The sequence below is a fragment of the Sturnus vulgaris genome, chromosome 2 (genome assembly GCF_052056855.1).
Source record: "Sturnus vulgaris isolate bStuVul1 chromosome 2, bStuVul1.hap1, whole genome shotgun sequence".
NCBI classification, from domain to species: domain Eukaryota; kingdom Metazoa; phylum Chordata; class Aves; order Passeriformes; family Sturnidae; genus Sturnus; species Sturnus vulgaris.
Window position 1 is genome coordinate 57,738,402 of NC_142244.1, and position 14,976 is coordinate 57,753,377.

At 38.2% G+C, this 14,976-nt stretch overlaps 1 protein-coding gene across 2 annotated transcripts in view; it reads left to right on the forward strand.

Moving 5' to 3' along the window:
* The window catches only part of RCBTB2 (RCC1 and BTB domain containing protein 2), a 43,703-nt gene that overhangs the window by 21,326 nt on the left and 7,401 nt on the right, over positions 1–14,976 (forward strand). For both annotated transcript variants that reach the window (XM_014868818.2, XM_014868817.2), the window contains exons 3-10: positions 832–990; positions 1,475–1,625; positions 3,160–3,326; positions 4,006–4,164; positions 5,133–5,240; positions 7,324–7,466; positions 9,193–9,383; positions 12,251–12,377. In XM_014868818.2, the coding sequence (XP_014724304.1) occupies positions 832–990; positions 1,475–1,625; positions 3,160–3,326; positions 4,006–4,164; positions 5,133–5,240; positions 7,324–7,466; positions 9,193–9,383; positions 12,251–12,377 (1,205 nt within the window). The remainder of the gene's footprint in view (positions 1–831; positions 991–1,474; positions 1,626–3,159; positions 3,327–4,005; positions 4,165–5,132; positions 5,241–7,323; positions 7,467–9,192; positions 9,384–12,250; positions 12,378–14,976) is intronic.

Below are 14,976 nucleotides of genomic sequence, written 5' to 3' on the forward strand. Positions count from 1 at the left end.
TACTTCCATTTCACTTGCAAATGTGGCTGAAGTTGGTCAGTTGTTTGCTGCAAGGAGATGGGGAAAGAACTGGTGTGATCAAAACCTCAACTCTTTTTTCTTGTAAAGATGGCCAATCCTTCTTTCCCCTCCTCAGAAGTATATAATAAAGAAATGTGTGATTAGCTGGTATTTGTCTAAAGAACTTAATTTGATTTTGATTTAGGGTTTTGGTTTTGATTTTCTAATCTTCGGTATAGTTCTGTGTATATTTTTTCGTAGTCAGTGATATTAATTGAAAAAGCAATGTTCTTATGGCTCATATAACATGCTTCAGACTCCAAACTAGAATTTATTCACATCTTTGTATAATTTGGAGGTAGAAAAAATACATACATGAAAACATATATGTATATTTCTCAAAGATAAGTGTATTATTGGGCAGACTTCTTTTATGGTTTCTTATTTTAACAGCAATTTTAGCATCAAGGGAAAATACACAGATTTCAAAGTTTGAATATACACTTTACTCTTTATATTGGAATGCTGTCTTACAGAATTCAATGTATATTGAATTCTGTAAGACAGCACTTATGTTGTATGAATATAATGAAAATGCAGCCTCACCATCTAACCTCTTATATGGTACTTTTCTCCATGAATATCTATATTTCTAGATCATTATATATTTTATGTGTTTATTTAATGTCTTCCTTTCAAGTACTGTTATAGAATTAAAATACTGGTTTGTGACTGAAAAAGGAGGTGCTGGTGTTTATCTAATTTTTTACTATGCAAAGGCATATATTTCTCTCTGTGCAGGTATTTGATAGCATTTTTTTATAATACCAGGCCTTGGAGGCAACACTGTTGTCAGCCCTGAAGATGCTGGATGTTGGGAAATGGCCCATTTTTTCTCTCTGTTCCTCAGAAGAGATCAAGTTAATTCGTCAAGCCTGTGTCTTTGGTAGTGCTGGTAATGAAGTATTGTATACAACTGAAAATGATGAGGTAATTGTCCAAGAGTGTGTATGAACATGACATGTTTAATCAGTTATTTATCATGTTTTTCTGAAGGCCCAGTAGTATAATAGTACAGCTAGAGAAAGTTGCATGCAAAAATGTCTGATTGTTTTGTTTGCTACTGAAACATTTTCAGTTTAAATTTAAGGCTTCCCACCACAATGAAAGAACAAAGAGAAGATGGAGTTAGACATTTATTGCAAGTGCATAGTGGCAGGATGAGAAGCAGTGGACACAAACTGCAAGACGGGAAGTTCTGATTCAGTGCTAGGAAAAAATTGCCATAAGAGGGGTTAAATCCTGAAGCAGTTGTGAGATTTGTTTTCCTTGGACGTGTTCAAGAATCTTTTGGACATGGCCTTGAGTCAACTGATCTGTTTAGATCTTTGTTGAGCATGAGGGTGGACTAGTTGACCTTTGGAGGAGGTTCTCCTTTGCAACCTAAATTATGAGTATGATTCTTTTATAACAGGTTTTTGTGCTTGGCATGAACTGCAGTGGCTGTTTGGGAACAGGAGACATGCAGAGCACTATAGAGCCAAGGAGGTTAGATTCCCTGTGTGGCAAAAAGATAGCCTGCCTAAGTTATGGAAGTGGCCCTCACGTTGTTCTTGCTACAGAAGGTAAAGTATGATCTGAATATTGCTTTTTCAGAGAGTTCACTTTAATTCATCCAGCAGGTGTGAAAGGTCTGGGCTGGTAACATAAGAGAGTTCAATATTCTGGACTGTTAAGTCAAGAGTATTTTAATTTGCAAATATGGCATGTCAGCTGGCTTATTTTCAGAAGTTTTCCAAGCCCTATTTTGATCTTGTTACTACTTTTAGAAGGGTTTTTCCTTTCACTTCTCAGTTAAGTTTGAAACTTCTGATTGCTCTTGAAATGCATTAGTGGCTGCATTATGCCCCTGTGTTCTTGTGCCAGCACTGTCCTTCAGCTAAAATGCATCTTTTCCCTCCAGTACCTACTTTTGGATGTGCTTTAAAAATCCATTATGTTGTCTCCCAGCCTTCATGCTTCCTGCAGTGACACTCTATTATCTGCATTGTGGTAGTGGCTTTTATGTTCGTAATTAAGTATGTTACTCTTGAGGAAAAATTATTAACATTATGTTCCCAGTGAGGTTCTGTTAGAGCCTAATTGATGATATTCACACTTGTTCTGTTAATGAGAGGAAATGTTTATCAGTATTGTAGATTATGACTAAAAGTAGGTGCGGGGAATTAGGTTGTAAATGTGTTCTTTTACATTCAGTTGTGTTCCATCATTTTCTCCAATCTTCATGGCAGACCATTCTGCTTGCTTTTTGTATGTATGCATCTGTATTCCTCTGAGCTTTGTTTCTGGCACATCCCACTGACACACTCATGCTCCTTAGCCTGATGAAGTACTGCCAAAGAGCATGTCCAGAACTGATACTTGATGATTTTTACTCATAACTCCATTTGCATTAATAGCATTTCTTCAGCACAGCCTTTTTAAACTCAACTTTTAGGGGACTGTTATATGTTACACCATTGTTGTGTTAATTATTGTAATTTCCACTTTGCTACATGTTTCTGTGCTGTATGTTTCACATGTTTACTGAAATTTACATTCACATGTTGGTGAACTGAGGAAAATGTTGTTTACTTTTGACAGGATAAAGTAATTAAATTTAACCATTTATTATAGAGAAGTATTGGTTTCATGTAGCATATTTTCCCTTTGTCGTTCTGAGTGAACCCTTCTTGGGAAATATGCATATTGTAAGGGAATGAAAGCTTATTGTTTGAATTTTACTAAGTGGGAAACAGTGCCAGCCTTAGACAAGAAATTCTGATTGACTGTCAGTAACAAAGAAATTGAAATAGGGACTCTGGCTGTCATTTCATCCTTTTCTCTTTTGTATGACACCATCCCTTTTCTTGCAGCAGTGTATTCTCCTTTACTATGATTATGGTGATACTATCCTTTTGGATTTGTGGTCAACACTATGTGAGCCAGGTAGCATTGGTACATCCATGGGCTGAACAGCCCCATAGGTCATATATGTATTTATACGCTTAAGTATGCATATTGTTATTGAATTTGACTTTTTAGTTTGTAATTTTATGTTGTGTACTCATTGGAAAAGTTGAGATTTTTTTCAACCGGCTCTTTTCATTTTTCTTGTAGAAGGAGAAGTGTACACGTGGGGTCATAATGCTTATAGTCAGCTGGGCAATGGTACCACAAATCATGGTTTTGTTCCCTGTCAAGTCTCTACTAACTTGGTGAACAAGAAAGTCATTGAGGTTGCCTGTGGCTCTCACCATTCTATGGTGTTAACCTCTGATGGAGAAGTGAGTATAGTGGGACCCAATATCTCTTTTCTCTTAATGAAACTCACGTATGGGAGAAACAGGGAAACACTCTGCACCCTATAGCGTTAGACTTTGCTTCTTGCAATCCTCACAGTGCTGATGTAACACAAATGTTTCCAAAAAATTGAAACTTGTGAGGGTGTAGCTGTTTTGAAGTCTGTGCAGAACACTGATTTTGTGCCACATCTGCTTGTAACAACAAGTTATGCAGCCAGTTCCTTCCTATGCTATACTCTACTTTAAATGCTTAATGGCATTAAAGCTGATGTTAATGTAAATCAAATTCACTGTAAGGAATTCTACCTGCCAAAATAAAAAGTTTCCTGGAATTTGCCTTGAGGTGCCATTTGTGCAACTTAGCTATTCTAGTTCGGGTTCTGGAAAAGTAGCAATGGGTTCTTCCAGCATTAACTGCAGCCGTCATGTTTCCTCTTACCTTCGAGTGGAGGAACATAAAAGAACGGAATATATAAATACTGATATTTTTGTTAGAAATGGTTCAGTTGTAAACCTATGTGTCTTCCTAGGTCTCTAAAACAATATACCCACTTTTGCATAAATAGGAAAAATTTTTATGCATAAAAATAAATTCCTCTCTTGAATATATACGTTGAACTGTGTATTAAAGCCATCTTTGATGACAATTCTTTTGCAACAGGTATACACATGGGGTTATAATAACTCGGGCCAGGTTGGATCTGGTTCAACAGCAAATCAGCCAATTCCTCGAAGGGTTACCAGCTGCCTACAAAATAAAATAGTTGTTAATATAGCTTGTGGACAGATGTGCTCTATGGCTGTGGTGGAAAATGGAGAGGTAAGAAATTTCAAGTGAATATTTGGACTGAATTTTACTTCATATAATAGCGTGTAGATAGTTTCAAACCTGGTAGTAATGAGCTATTATTCAGAAAGGAAGTTTACATTTCCAGACTCCCTCAGGTTTAGCTGCTTCTACTGCTCATAAAAACCTTTGTTATTATACCACTGCTGTCTTTAGCATTCATAGACAAATAAATATTGTCTATACTGAAATCTGAAGTATTGCGTGTGAGAATCATCAGTGAATGTGAGAATAATCACTCAATGATATTTTGATTTTTAGTGCTCATATTCACACATCTTAAGAGAAAACAGAAGTATGTTGTATATATTTGTTGTACTGGAGTACCTCTTGAATGTCTCTCATACTTTTTTATCCTCTCTGCAAAAATACAAGGAGGTTGTAGAGTTCTTGATTTTGTTTATATAAGCTGAGGATATTGGGCAGTATACATCTTGCTAGCTCTATTTCTCCAAACACGAGTTTAGAACTGAGTAGCTATTGACTGCAGTAAAACATGTCACTGAAATTATCAGAGCCCAGTGTTTTCCCTTTTTCTTATGTTTGGCATAAAGCTGTCTGCTCAAACTGTTGTGCATAGCTTCCATTTTATACTTGTTCTAGCGTGTTTTATGTTAGAAGATTTTGGAATGAGAAATCAGCTCTTTGGAAATGGGAAGTATTATGCTGGATTTACTCTGTGCTGGCAAGATATGAATCACTGATTTTCTGTTCTTCATATTAAAATATTGTAGTCCTATAATTTAGCTCCTAAAGAGTATGAATGTGGAAGTTAAGAATTCTAGATGAGCACGTAACTGGCATTTTAAAGAAAAACATGTGTGTGTATATGTGTTTATGTAGATAGGTATATGTGTGAATATGTTTGTGCTTACCTAAAACAAATTTAAAAAGGAAGTGAATAGTAGCAAACAGCTAAAAGTCCTTGTCTCTGTTTCAAGGTCTATGTCTGGGGGTACAATGGGAATGGCCAGCTGGGGCTGGGCAGCAGTGGCAACCAGCCCACGCCGTGCCGGATCGCAGCCCTGCAGGGCATTCGTGTGCAGCGGGTACGTCTGTGCTGCTCCTCCCCAAACCCTCCAGGAACCTCTGCAAGAGTCCTGTAGGCAGCACGTGCTGCCTTTGAAGGAGATAGTGAGGCTTGGTTAAAGTGACATCACAATAAAAAGCGTGTGTCCTAAAGTGGACCTCTGACAGCAGGGGAGAAACTGTGACCCTGTGGAGTTCAGTGGGACTTTTACCATTGACTTCAGTGAGGTCAGGATTTTACTTAAAGAAGACTAAATTATTAGAAATGTTTGTTTTATTTTGTTCTTTTTTTTTTCCCTGTGAAAGTTAATTTTAAAAATATTTCTGTTATTTTGCTAAATAACAGAGTCTTTCTGGGATATTCCATTCCTCATTAACCCCTGCCCTTTTTTTTCTGGAAAAATGCTACAGTTTAGCATTTTGTCTGTCTTGCAGGCTGAATTTCAGTTTAGAACTGTACTCCAGCCACAGTGACTTACTGGTGTTTAGAGTCTGAATAAATTGCCTCCCACTACCTTTGGCTGACATTTGGGATGATTCCACAGTTAATCTCCATCTTTGGAGGCTATTGCACTTTACCAAATAGCAGGGCTGCCACCAGTGTAACTAGAAAACTGGTAACTTCTTTTGGCTAATAATAAATATTTCAAGTGACTGTGGGACTGATACTGATAGTTTTTAATTGATTCATGCAAAATAGAGGATACTGTCGGGAAAATGATACAAGCTGTTAGAAACCATCAGTTTTGTAACCTAATGAAAATTTGCAAGAGCATTTTGAACTTTGGATTCTATTTATTGCATTTACTCAGGAAAGCTATGGATTTTTTAAGTCTTTTAAAAGAAACTCCTTTAATGATATAATTTTGCATTCAGGGCCTAGGATGTAGACAGTAGCTTTTTTTGGTAGCAACTACTGTTGGGTAGTAACATAATAAAATGAGTATTATGTTCCCTTGTATTTATTCTTGTATTTAGAGAGTGAATGCTCCAGTAAGTTTGGCTTAGATTCTATTTCCATCCACTTCATTTGCTTGATATTGATTAATACCATATTGTAGATCTCCACTCAGTAAATAACTTGATGGTTTATTTCATTTCAAGTACATCACATGCTTCATGGATGTCAGTGGAGTATATGTGTTTTTGGTGTATCATTGCAGACCATATATAAAGATAGGTGAACAATGTAAATTGGTTTTTGGAAGCAGTCTGTCTCTACTAAGTTACATTAACTCCTGCAGAGCAAGACTGTTGCTGGTAGTGTTGCCTCTGTATGTGGGGCATGTGCTGCATATATGAAGTGGATTTTTGGAACAATTGGATGTGAGGAGGCAGCTCAGCAGGCCCGAAGGGGTTTCCACCGGAGGTTATGAGTTAATACAGTTGTGTGCTACCATCAGAATGGAGAGTTTTGTCTCTTCCCTCTCTGTCCTAGCTGATTGTTCTTGTTGCTTATCTTGTGTGGTTTTCAAACTGTACTGTGAGAGCTTTCTTTCAGTGGTGTAAGTTTAGAGAATCACAGAGTAGTCTGGGTTGAACAGCACCCCACAAACCATCCAGTTCCACCCCCTGCCATGGACAGGGACACCTTCCACTAACCTGGCCTAGAGCACTTCCAGGTATGAGAGTTAGCACAGGAGATCTCTCTGAGCACTGGAACTGGCAGAGAGACGGGGCAGTTTTGTGTGGCTGTCAGTCAAGGATGAGGGGATCAGACAGGGAGGCCTTAGCTGTTTTTCCACTGGTAAAGCTGTTCATATTGGAGCAGTTGCCAATGGAGCAAGGTCAATGCAAGACAGACAATCTTCAATTTTCTCCGTATTGTTCAAATTTGTCATATAGCTTTCCTTCTTTCTCAATTTCCAGCTATTCTTTTTGCTCTGCTCTTGAGACGTTCTGTCAGGGTTTCCCATTGATAAATTCTTTTCCCCAAAGTCACCTCATCTATTTTCCTTCCATTTTTAACAAACTTACCAGTATTTGTAATTTTTACACTAGTATAGAATCAATGGCATTAACCTATAGCATAAGATGCATCTATCTGTATTAATTTATTATTACATAAAAATGAGATTTTCTTCTTTTTATTATTTCTTGCAGGTTGCCTGTGGCTATGCACATACATTAGTGCTAACAGATGAAGGTCAGATATATGCCTGGGGAGCCAATTCATATGGCCAGTTAGGTACTGGGAATAAAAGTAACCAGTCTTACCCTACAACAGTTATTGTGGATAAGGACAGGTAATACTTACAGTCCTGAAATCAGACATTGGTTGACATACTCACAGAAGAGCTACATAAAATTATGGTATTTTTAATCTACTTTTTGGGGAGGAGAAGGAGCCTATAATTTTTTGCAGTAGTTTATCTGCTAAATGTGAACAGAATTTTCACAGAGAGTGCTTGAATCAACCCTATAACCATCCCTGTGAAAGAAAAACTGAATATTCTGAGCCTGAATATGCTATTTTCTGCTTCGGCTCACACTGTACTTTACAGGCCTTAATTGCAGTTTCCCTCCAGTGGTGTAGTTTCATTGCTTGAAATCAACAATAAAGGCTTTATTGTCTGTGAATAGAAATTGTATTTTAATATGCTACTTTTGACAAGAAGTGTACTCAGAAAACGTGAAGGGTGGACATCTGCAATTTGTGTTATTTCTGCTATTAAATCTGGCTCATAACCCAGGAGAGAGAGAAAGGGAGGAGTTCTTCCTTGATATTGTTGCCTAAAAATTAAGCTTCAATTTTTGCAAATTTTAAATATTTTCCTCTAGGTCCTTGAGAGATAGCGAGGCAGTTATTTCTGTTGCTGTTTTAAAGTCATGTATGTATATGGTCAGAAATCTTGATTTTGGGCTCCTGTTTTGAATAAGAAGGAAAGTGGGATATCTGTCTCAACCCTGTGTCTGGGTAAATCATTGTGAGGGAGTGGCATCACTGCTTTCGTGATGACACACGGCCTGATCTTGAATGTTGCTATTTCTTTGTGGTTTTGCTTCAAATGTTACTAATTTTTTTTTCCCAGGCAGTTTAGCCACCGTTAAAATGTTACAATAAAAATTTTATACAATTCTTAATGTTGCATGCTGCCTCTGCCTTTTGTTGGTCAGAATATAAATTCTTGGTGTCAGTGAAAATACTGCCTCACTAAAGCCTGCAAGATTTGTGCATACAGCTTTAAACAAGTTGTTTCCCTGCCATTATCCCCAGGCAGCTGAGAACACAAGTAAACAAGCAGTAGTTCAGACTGCAAAACAGTGGATTGTGTAATGCTGTACACAGTGGGAGTTTTGAAGTCCTAAATCAACCTCAGGATTAGAGACATAGCCTAGCTAAAAGACACTTAGAAACAGATTTAAGTGCTGTTTTGCTCTAAATTTTAATTTTCAAAGTGGAAGTCCTTTAAGCATAATAATAATTATATGAGTAAGAAATATGTTTAACTTGTTGGTTTATAACTGTTACCAATAAGCAAACAGAAAAAATGCTTCAATTATCTTTCAATTATAAGCCAAAATGCAATTTTTTTTTTTTAATGCCGCCTCATTTTTTTCTTCATCTTCTCCAAGTATTTGTTCTCTACAGCTTAATACAGCCACTCATTTCACTGCCCAGCACCACCAAGGACATTCAGAGACTAGAAACTCATGATAGCTTTGCTTGAGAGAGCCGAGGGGTCAGCAGAGCACGTGGTGTAGCAGATACAGGGCTCTGCTGCAACACTGGCTGCTGGCTCCCGAGATGCTTTTCCAAAGAGAAACTTGGAGTGCATGCCGTTTGCAGAAACGCTGCCAGCCCTTATAATTTTGCTGTGTATGACCAGAAAGCATTCCTGCTCGCATGCATACTTAAAAGTATGTCTTGCACTAGAGAGAGACAGGAGGCAGTGAGCTTATTCACTGCATTTTGTTCTTGATGGGAGTGACTTGCTTTTTTCCTTTTGTTTGTTTCCCTTGTAAACTCAGAGTTATCGAGATCGCCGCCTGCCACTCTGCGCACACGTCGGCGGCCAAGACGCAGAGTGGCCAGGTGTACATGTGGGGCCAGTGCCGGGGCCAGTCCGTGACCTTCCCCCACCTCACCCACTTTGCCTGCACGGACGATGTGTTCGCCTGCTTCGCCACCCCTGCTGTCATGTGGCGCCTGCTCTCCGTAGGTCAGCTGAAATATTCTTTATTCTGACACCTTCTAAGTAGAATCACTGGTTCATAAAACCAGTTGCATGTATTTGAAGCCTCAACATAGTTCCTCACAAAAATTTACACCGGGAAGCTTAGTCATAATGAAATGTTGTGCATGTGTAAGTGGGAATGTGAAATTGTAAAAAATCGCTGAAGCCTGAGAGCAGGTCTAAATAATTGTCCGTTGTATTGATGTGGTTCATTTCTATGGGGAAATGCCTCGGGTTTGGGAGCGGTTTTTTTGTGTAACCTCTGTATGTGACTGTCCAGTGGCTCTGGGTAGAAAAGCTGAGTTTGAATTTGGAGATTCAAGTTTAGGAACTCTGAAGCTTTCTTTGATGTCCTTAAGTAGACTACTAAGAATTGAGGGATCCAAACTCCCATGTTCTGAATTGGCCTTAAGCACTCAGCCTCATCTCAAGTGATCATGGCTTGGCCTTCTGAAGAGATGAGTTCCTGGATCTCAGATGTTTGATTAGCGTTGAGATCTGTCTTGCTGGCCTTGACTAGAAAGACTTAAGTATATAGCACTGGCTACCAGAGAGCTCATTCTTCAGCTACAATTTAATCCCATAATGGTTTCTAATAAAGTTGTTAGGGTGTTGTTTGGTTTTTTGTTTAGTTTGTTGGGGTTTTTTTGTTGTTGGGGTTTTCTTTTTGTTTGTTTTGGCTTGTTGTGGGTTTGGGGTTTTTGTTTATTGTTGTTCTTGGGGGATTTATGTATTTGTTTATTTTGTGGGGGTTTTTTGTGAGGGGTTTGGGGTTTTTGACTTGATTCTTGGTCCCTTTGGAAATAGTGCTACAACACTGTAGCAACATTGTACCAAAGCTTAAATAAGGTGAAACATTTCAGGAGGAAAAGGTTACATTACTTTTAAACAAAAGAAGTTTCAGATGCACTTTCAAAGTCACTCTTTCACATGTGCCAAGTAGTCTCTCCAGCATCCTGGCACTATTTGGGAGGTCTGAGCAGGGTTCCTTAGGATGACACAGAATAAAGGATGCTGCCTATCAGGCCCTTGTCGTGTTTCCTGGTTGTTTTTAGTTAGGTGACTCTATGCTGGTTTCAGTTGTGCTTTTTTGCACACTCCAGGAGCTGAGGGTGATTGGCCTCTTCATCCTGTCCCACCCTGGCAAGCTGTCAGGACTGTCTCACTGTTGTTTGTCATCTGATATGTGCTTGGTGACAATCCTCAGGCAGCTGTGTCCTGGATCCTACATCTGCTGACCTGTATGCCAGGGACATCTGCCATGCTTACAGCCCTTCTCTGTCCTTTTTATTCTGGTGCTTCCACACCCAGGCATTCCCATTCTGTCCATGTTTGTGGCAGTTTTAACATTTCTGATATGATTTCAATTCTTAGCACTGGCTGCTAAGGAGTTTTCTTGGCTTTGTGCCTTGTCTCTTCATTTCCTTCCTCCAGTTCCCCTTTCACTGCTGTAACACATAAAAGCATCTGGTTTCCCTCTAAGAGTTACAAAGCTGAGCCCTATTATATTCAGTTTTTCTCTGATGGCTGTAGAAGTCAACTGGAGATGTCTTGGTGCACATCTGGATTGCCAGTTAACTTTGAAGAAGAGTTTCAGCTTTGCATTAGTTGCTAAAATGCTTACTTTGTTTATTGAATAAATAAACCACACATTGTACAAAATAAGAACTAACTATTTTACAGTATCATTGTTTCAGAAATTATTTTTTTTTATCATCACTATATCTGATTTCTTTTCCCCATCTATTTTATCTGTACTGACCCAAATTGTGTATACCTGACATTTTCTAAATGAAATGCAAAATGACTGTGCTAAACAAAGTATAACAGTATCAAAGTGTGTGTTAAGCTTTTTCTAGAGCTTGTGGAGAAGGTATTTCCATTTCCATCGGAGTACTATTCTAATTTCTAGCTTGATAGGTTACAGGACCTAGAATTTGTGTCATTTTCTGTAGAGAGCAACTAATTACTGACCCACAAGATCTGTGTAAACCCATAATGTGTATTTATATGTTAAGAAGACAAAATGTTGTCATAGTTAAGAGTGAGGTTTGAGGGTGGAGTGGATTGTTGATTTTTTTAGTAGTATTACAGAAGATGGTTCTCTGAGGCTATGTGATAGAGATTTGGATCAGTTCAGGAGGTAAAACTTTTGTATGCAGATAATGGATGACTTTTTAAAGCTGTTTGGTAACTTTATAGTGCAAATATCATGTGCACAGTGGGATATACAGACATATGACACCAACAGGAATATGCAGACATGGACACACTGTGCTTTTAACACCATTAAGTCTAGGGAAAGCTATTCTTTTAGAATAAACTTGTAAGTGTTGGTATTTACTTTTTTGGACATTGCACTGGGCAGTTTCACTGCAAACCAGTATGTTGCTTCTACAGTAGTTTCATTTTTGCTGTAATATATTGTCTCCTCATGGGAGCATTTCATAACATTTTATTATGATTTTTTTATTGATCTTTTGAGAATCTTATAATAACTAACAGTTTAAATTTGATATAATTTACTCAGTAATGGTTGATAGCATTTTTTATCACATGGAGCAATGTAATTTCTGAGACTGTTAACTTTTTTTTTTTCTTATATAGACGAGTTAGAGGAGTGGAATTCACAGGTTTTTTGACAGAGATATTCGCTTGGAGCAGGAAAGGAAAGCTGCCCTTTCTTTGCCTTTCTGGTCCATACAGAACACATAGGCTCCTGGGGGGGGGTTTACTAACCTTAAGGAGATGTATTTATTAAGAGTGTTAATTGCTGACAGACACCCAGAATATTGTAGTGGGAGATATTTATATTGCTTATGACTTTCTAGTAAGTCCCCTATTAATTCTAGAGCCTGATGACCACCTAACAGTAGCCCAGTCACTAAAGAAGGAATTTGACAACCCTGAAACTGCAGACCTGAAGTTCCTGGTGGATGGAAAATACATTCATGTCCATAAAGTTCTTCTCAAAATTAGGTAAGGAACAAACCTATAAATTGTATAAACTTAAAAACTCCCTCTTCCCTAAGCCAGGGGTTCATCTGCTGTTCTTCACTGTTACTCTCTTGGTAATTACAAACATGTTGCTCTACTACTTGCCTTTCCATCACTTTCCTCCATCTGACATTTATCCTCCTTTGTGCTCCTAAATGGCCTTGACCTTGATTTCCAATAACCTTTTTCTGCCGAGGAAAAGGCTCACTTCCTTCTGCTGTCTTTTCTCAGTAGTTAGAATCTGTTTTTTCCTCCTTTATATGCTTGGTTTCCTCCACCAGAATGATTTGAGGGGGTTGTGTTTATTCTTGGCACTTGTTCCTTTCACAGGACCCTTCTGTTGTTTCAGCAACTTCTGTAGGTGCTATCCAGATGATCTTTTTTCCCCTTTGATGACAGATTCCTTGTTCAACATATTTTAAACATTCTTATGAGAGAGTTTGACTTTTAAGCTGGCTTTTTTCCCCTGTTTTTAAAACTTTTTACAAGTAAAGACCACTTTATGGTGAGATTTGACATAAGCAGATCTACAGAATGATCTCATTGTTATTCACATGCAGAGAGAGTAATTTGTTACTGCTGATATGATTACTCCTGTGATATTCTAGAGACACTGCTTTGTATCTCTTCTGCCTTGCCAACTGCTTCTGCTTCATCCTCCTCATTGTTATAATTGTTTTTCTCTTTGCTATTTTTTTTCTCAAAATGCTTGGCTATCACAGCTTATCACCACTTTCATCTTCCTACTTTTGCTCCTGAGTCCTGTTAGTCATTTCTTGTATATTACTGTGTAAAATTAAAATTCCCTGTTAATTCTTGCCTGCCCATATTTTGTCGAGGGGTTTTTTTCTGCCCTCTTCTTATCACTCTGATTATCTGTGTTACTTTTTGTTTTCCCTTTACTGGCTTCATTGCTTGTACATTACACTCGTGCCTGTAGTCCACCCTCTTCATTTGGAATGCCATGTGTTCTCCATCAGGTGCCATACCAAATCTTGTCTATGCCCAAAATGTTCCTGAGGTTTGTTTTCCTGATAATCAGACTATATTTAGCTTTCCCTTATTTCCTTTTTTTTGCTCTACTTTTCTCAGATTATGTGGCATTCTATGAAGGAAATAAGGCTAATTCTAAAATGGATTTACATATATGGTGTTACCAAAATACTGTGAAGGAATACTAAAGCATCAGGCACAGTCTGTAAATTAATATTTTCTTTACTGTCATGATGCAACTGGATCAGAGTACTTAAAAAGATATTTTGCAACATTTGGCCTCTTCTGGCGCATTGTCATTAAAGCAGTGCTGGTAAAAGTTTCTTTTCATTGTTTAGTCATTTCTTTACTGCTCATGAGGACTTTTTTCCATCTTTTTCTATTCCTGTTCTTGACCTGGAGCCCATTGTTGGTGGTTTCTGGCTGGCAGTGGTGGACCAATGTCAGGGAACACCCGGCTCAGTGGGAGCAGCCCACGGCCAGCGCTGCCTGCAGCAACAGAAACATCGCAGTGTGCCAGTGGGATTTGCCAGCTCTGCATTCAGCCAGCCAGAACTGAGAATCTGGGCTGTGTCTGCTGGGGAATAGTGACAGGGAGAGAGACACTCCAAAGGATGAGTCACTCCAAGATACTCTGCGGACTGGAGGATGTGTGCTAACCAATTTCTCTTTGCACTTACTTATTAATTTTTCAGGGATCAATGTGTGCCACCTTCTCTCTGACTTTTGTGTGGTGCCATTGGGACACAGACCATTCCCAAGGTCTGATCCAGGCTGGATGGATAGCTTGGTCGTCACTACTCAGCATGGGGCTCTGTGAAACAAAACAATGAGGTTTTGTCTGCCTCTCCCAGTGCCAGAATCTGGTAAAAGATGTGGGAGAAGCTAGATAATGACTCTCATTTCTTGGTGAATTTGACAAGGGGATCCATTATTTTACTAAAAGCCCCAAAATACTGAGATAAAAAAATTATTTCAATAACCAGTAAAATGTTAAGAACTTAAGTCATTATTTAAATAATTCCTTTTAATTTGGATTTAAGTGGTACTGTCTTTATGTTGTTGTTTTGTCTCAGAGACATTAAAAGGAAACCATCCTACTTTTTACTGGAAAGTTTGAGTAAAAGAAGAGAAAATTCAGATGTGGGAGAGTTGCAAATTAGTGTAGTACAAAGAAGTACACGTTTGATTGTGTTGTTATAGGAAAAGTTATCAGAAATGTAGATGTTCATTTTTATCAACAAAAATTTTGAAAACAATGTACATGTTAGGATGCTTTTTAGGGAATAGTAAGTTAGATGCATTGTAAATTACTGTGAACTGGAAGTTGCAGATTACAGCTGCCAAGGGCAGTGCTTTGTCCTTGTTTGTATCTTGTTTTGTGTCACAAAAGTATTCAGACTTGTAAGAAAAAAGTGATGGAAGATTTGACTGAGAGTGTCTTCACTTTCAGTAATTTAATCCTTGAATGTAATGATTAATACTAAATTGTGTATGGACTCTGCCATTGGAATAAATGATATCTAAAATTATTAATATTTTCCCTCTTCATTAGGAAATGCTATAAGAATCGGGGTCAAATCTCAGA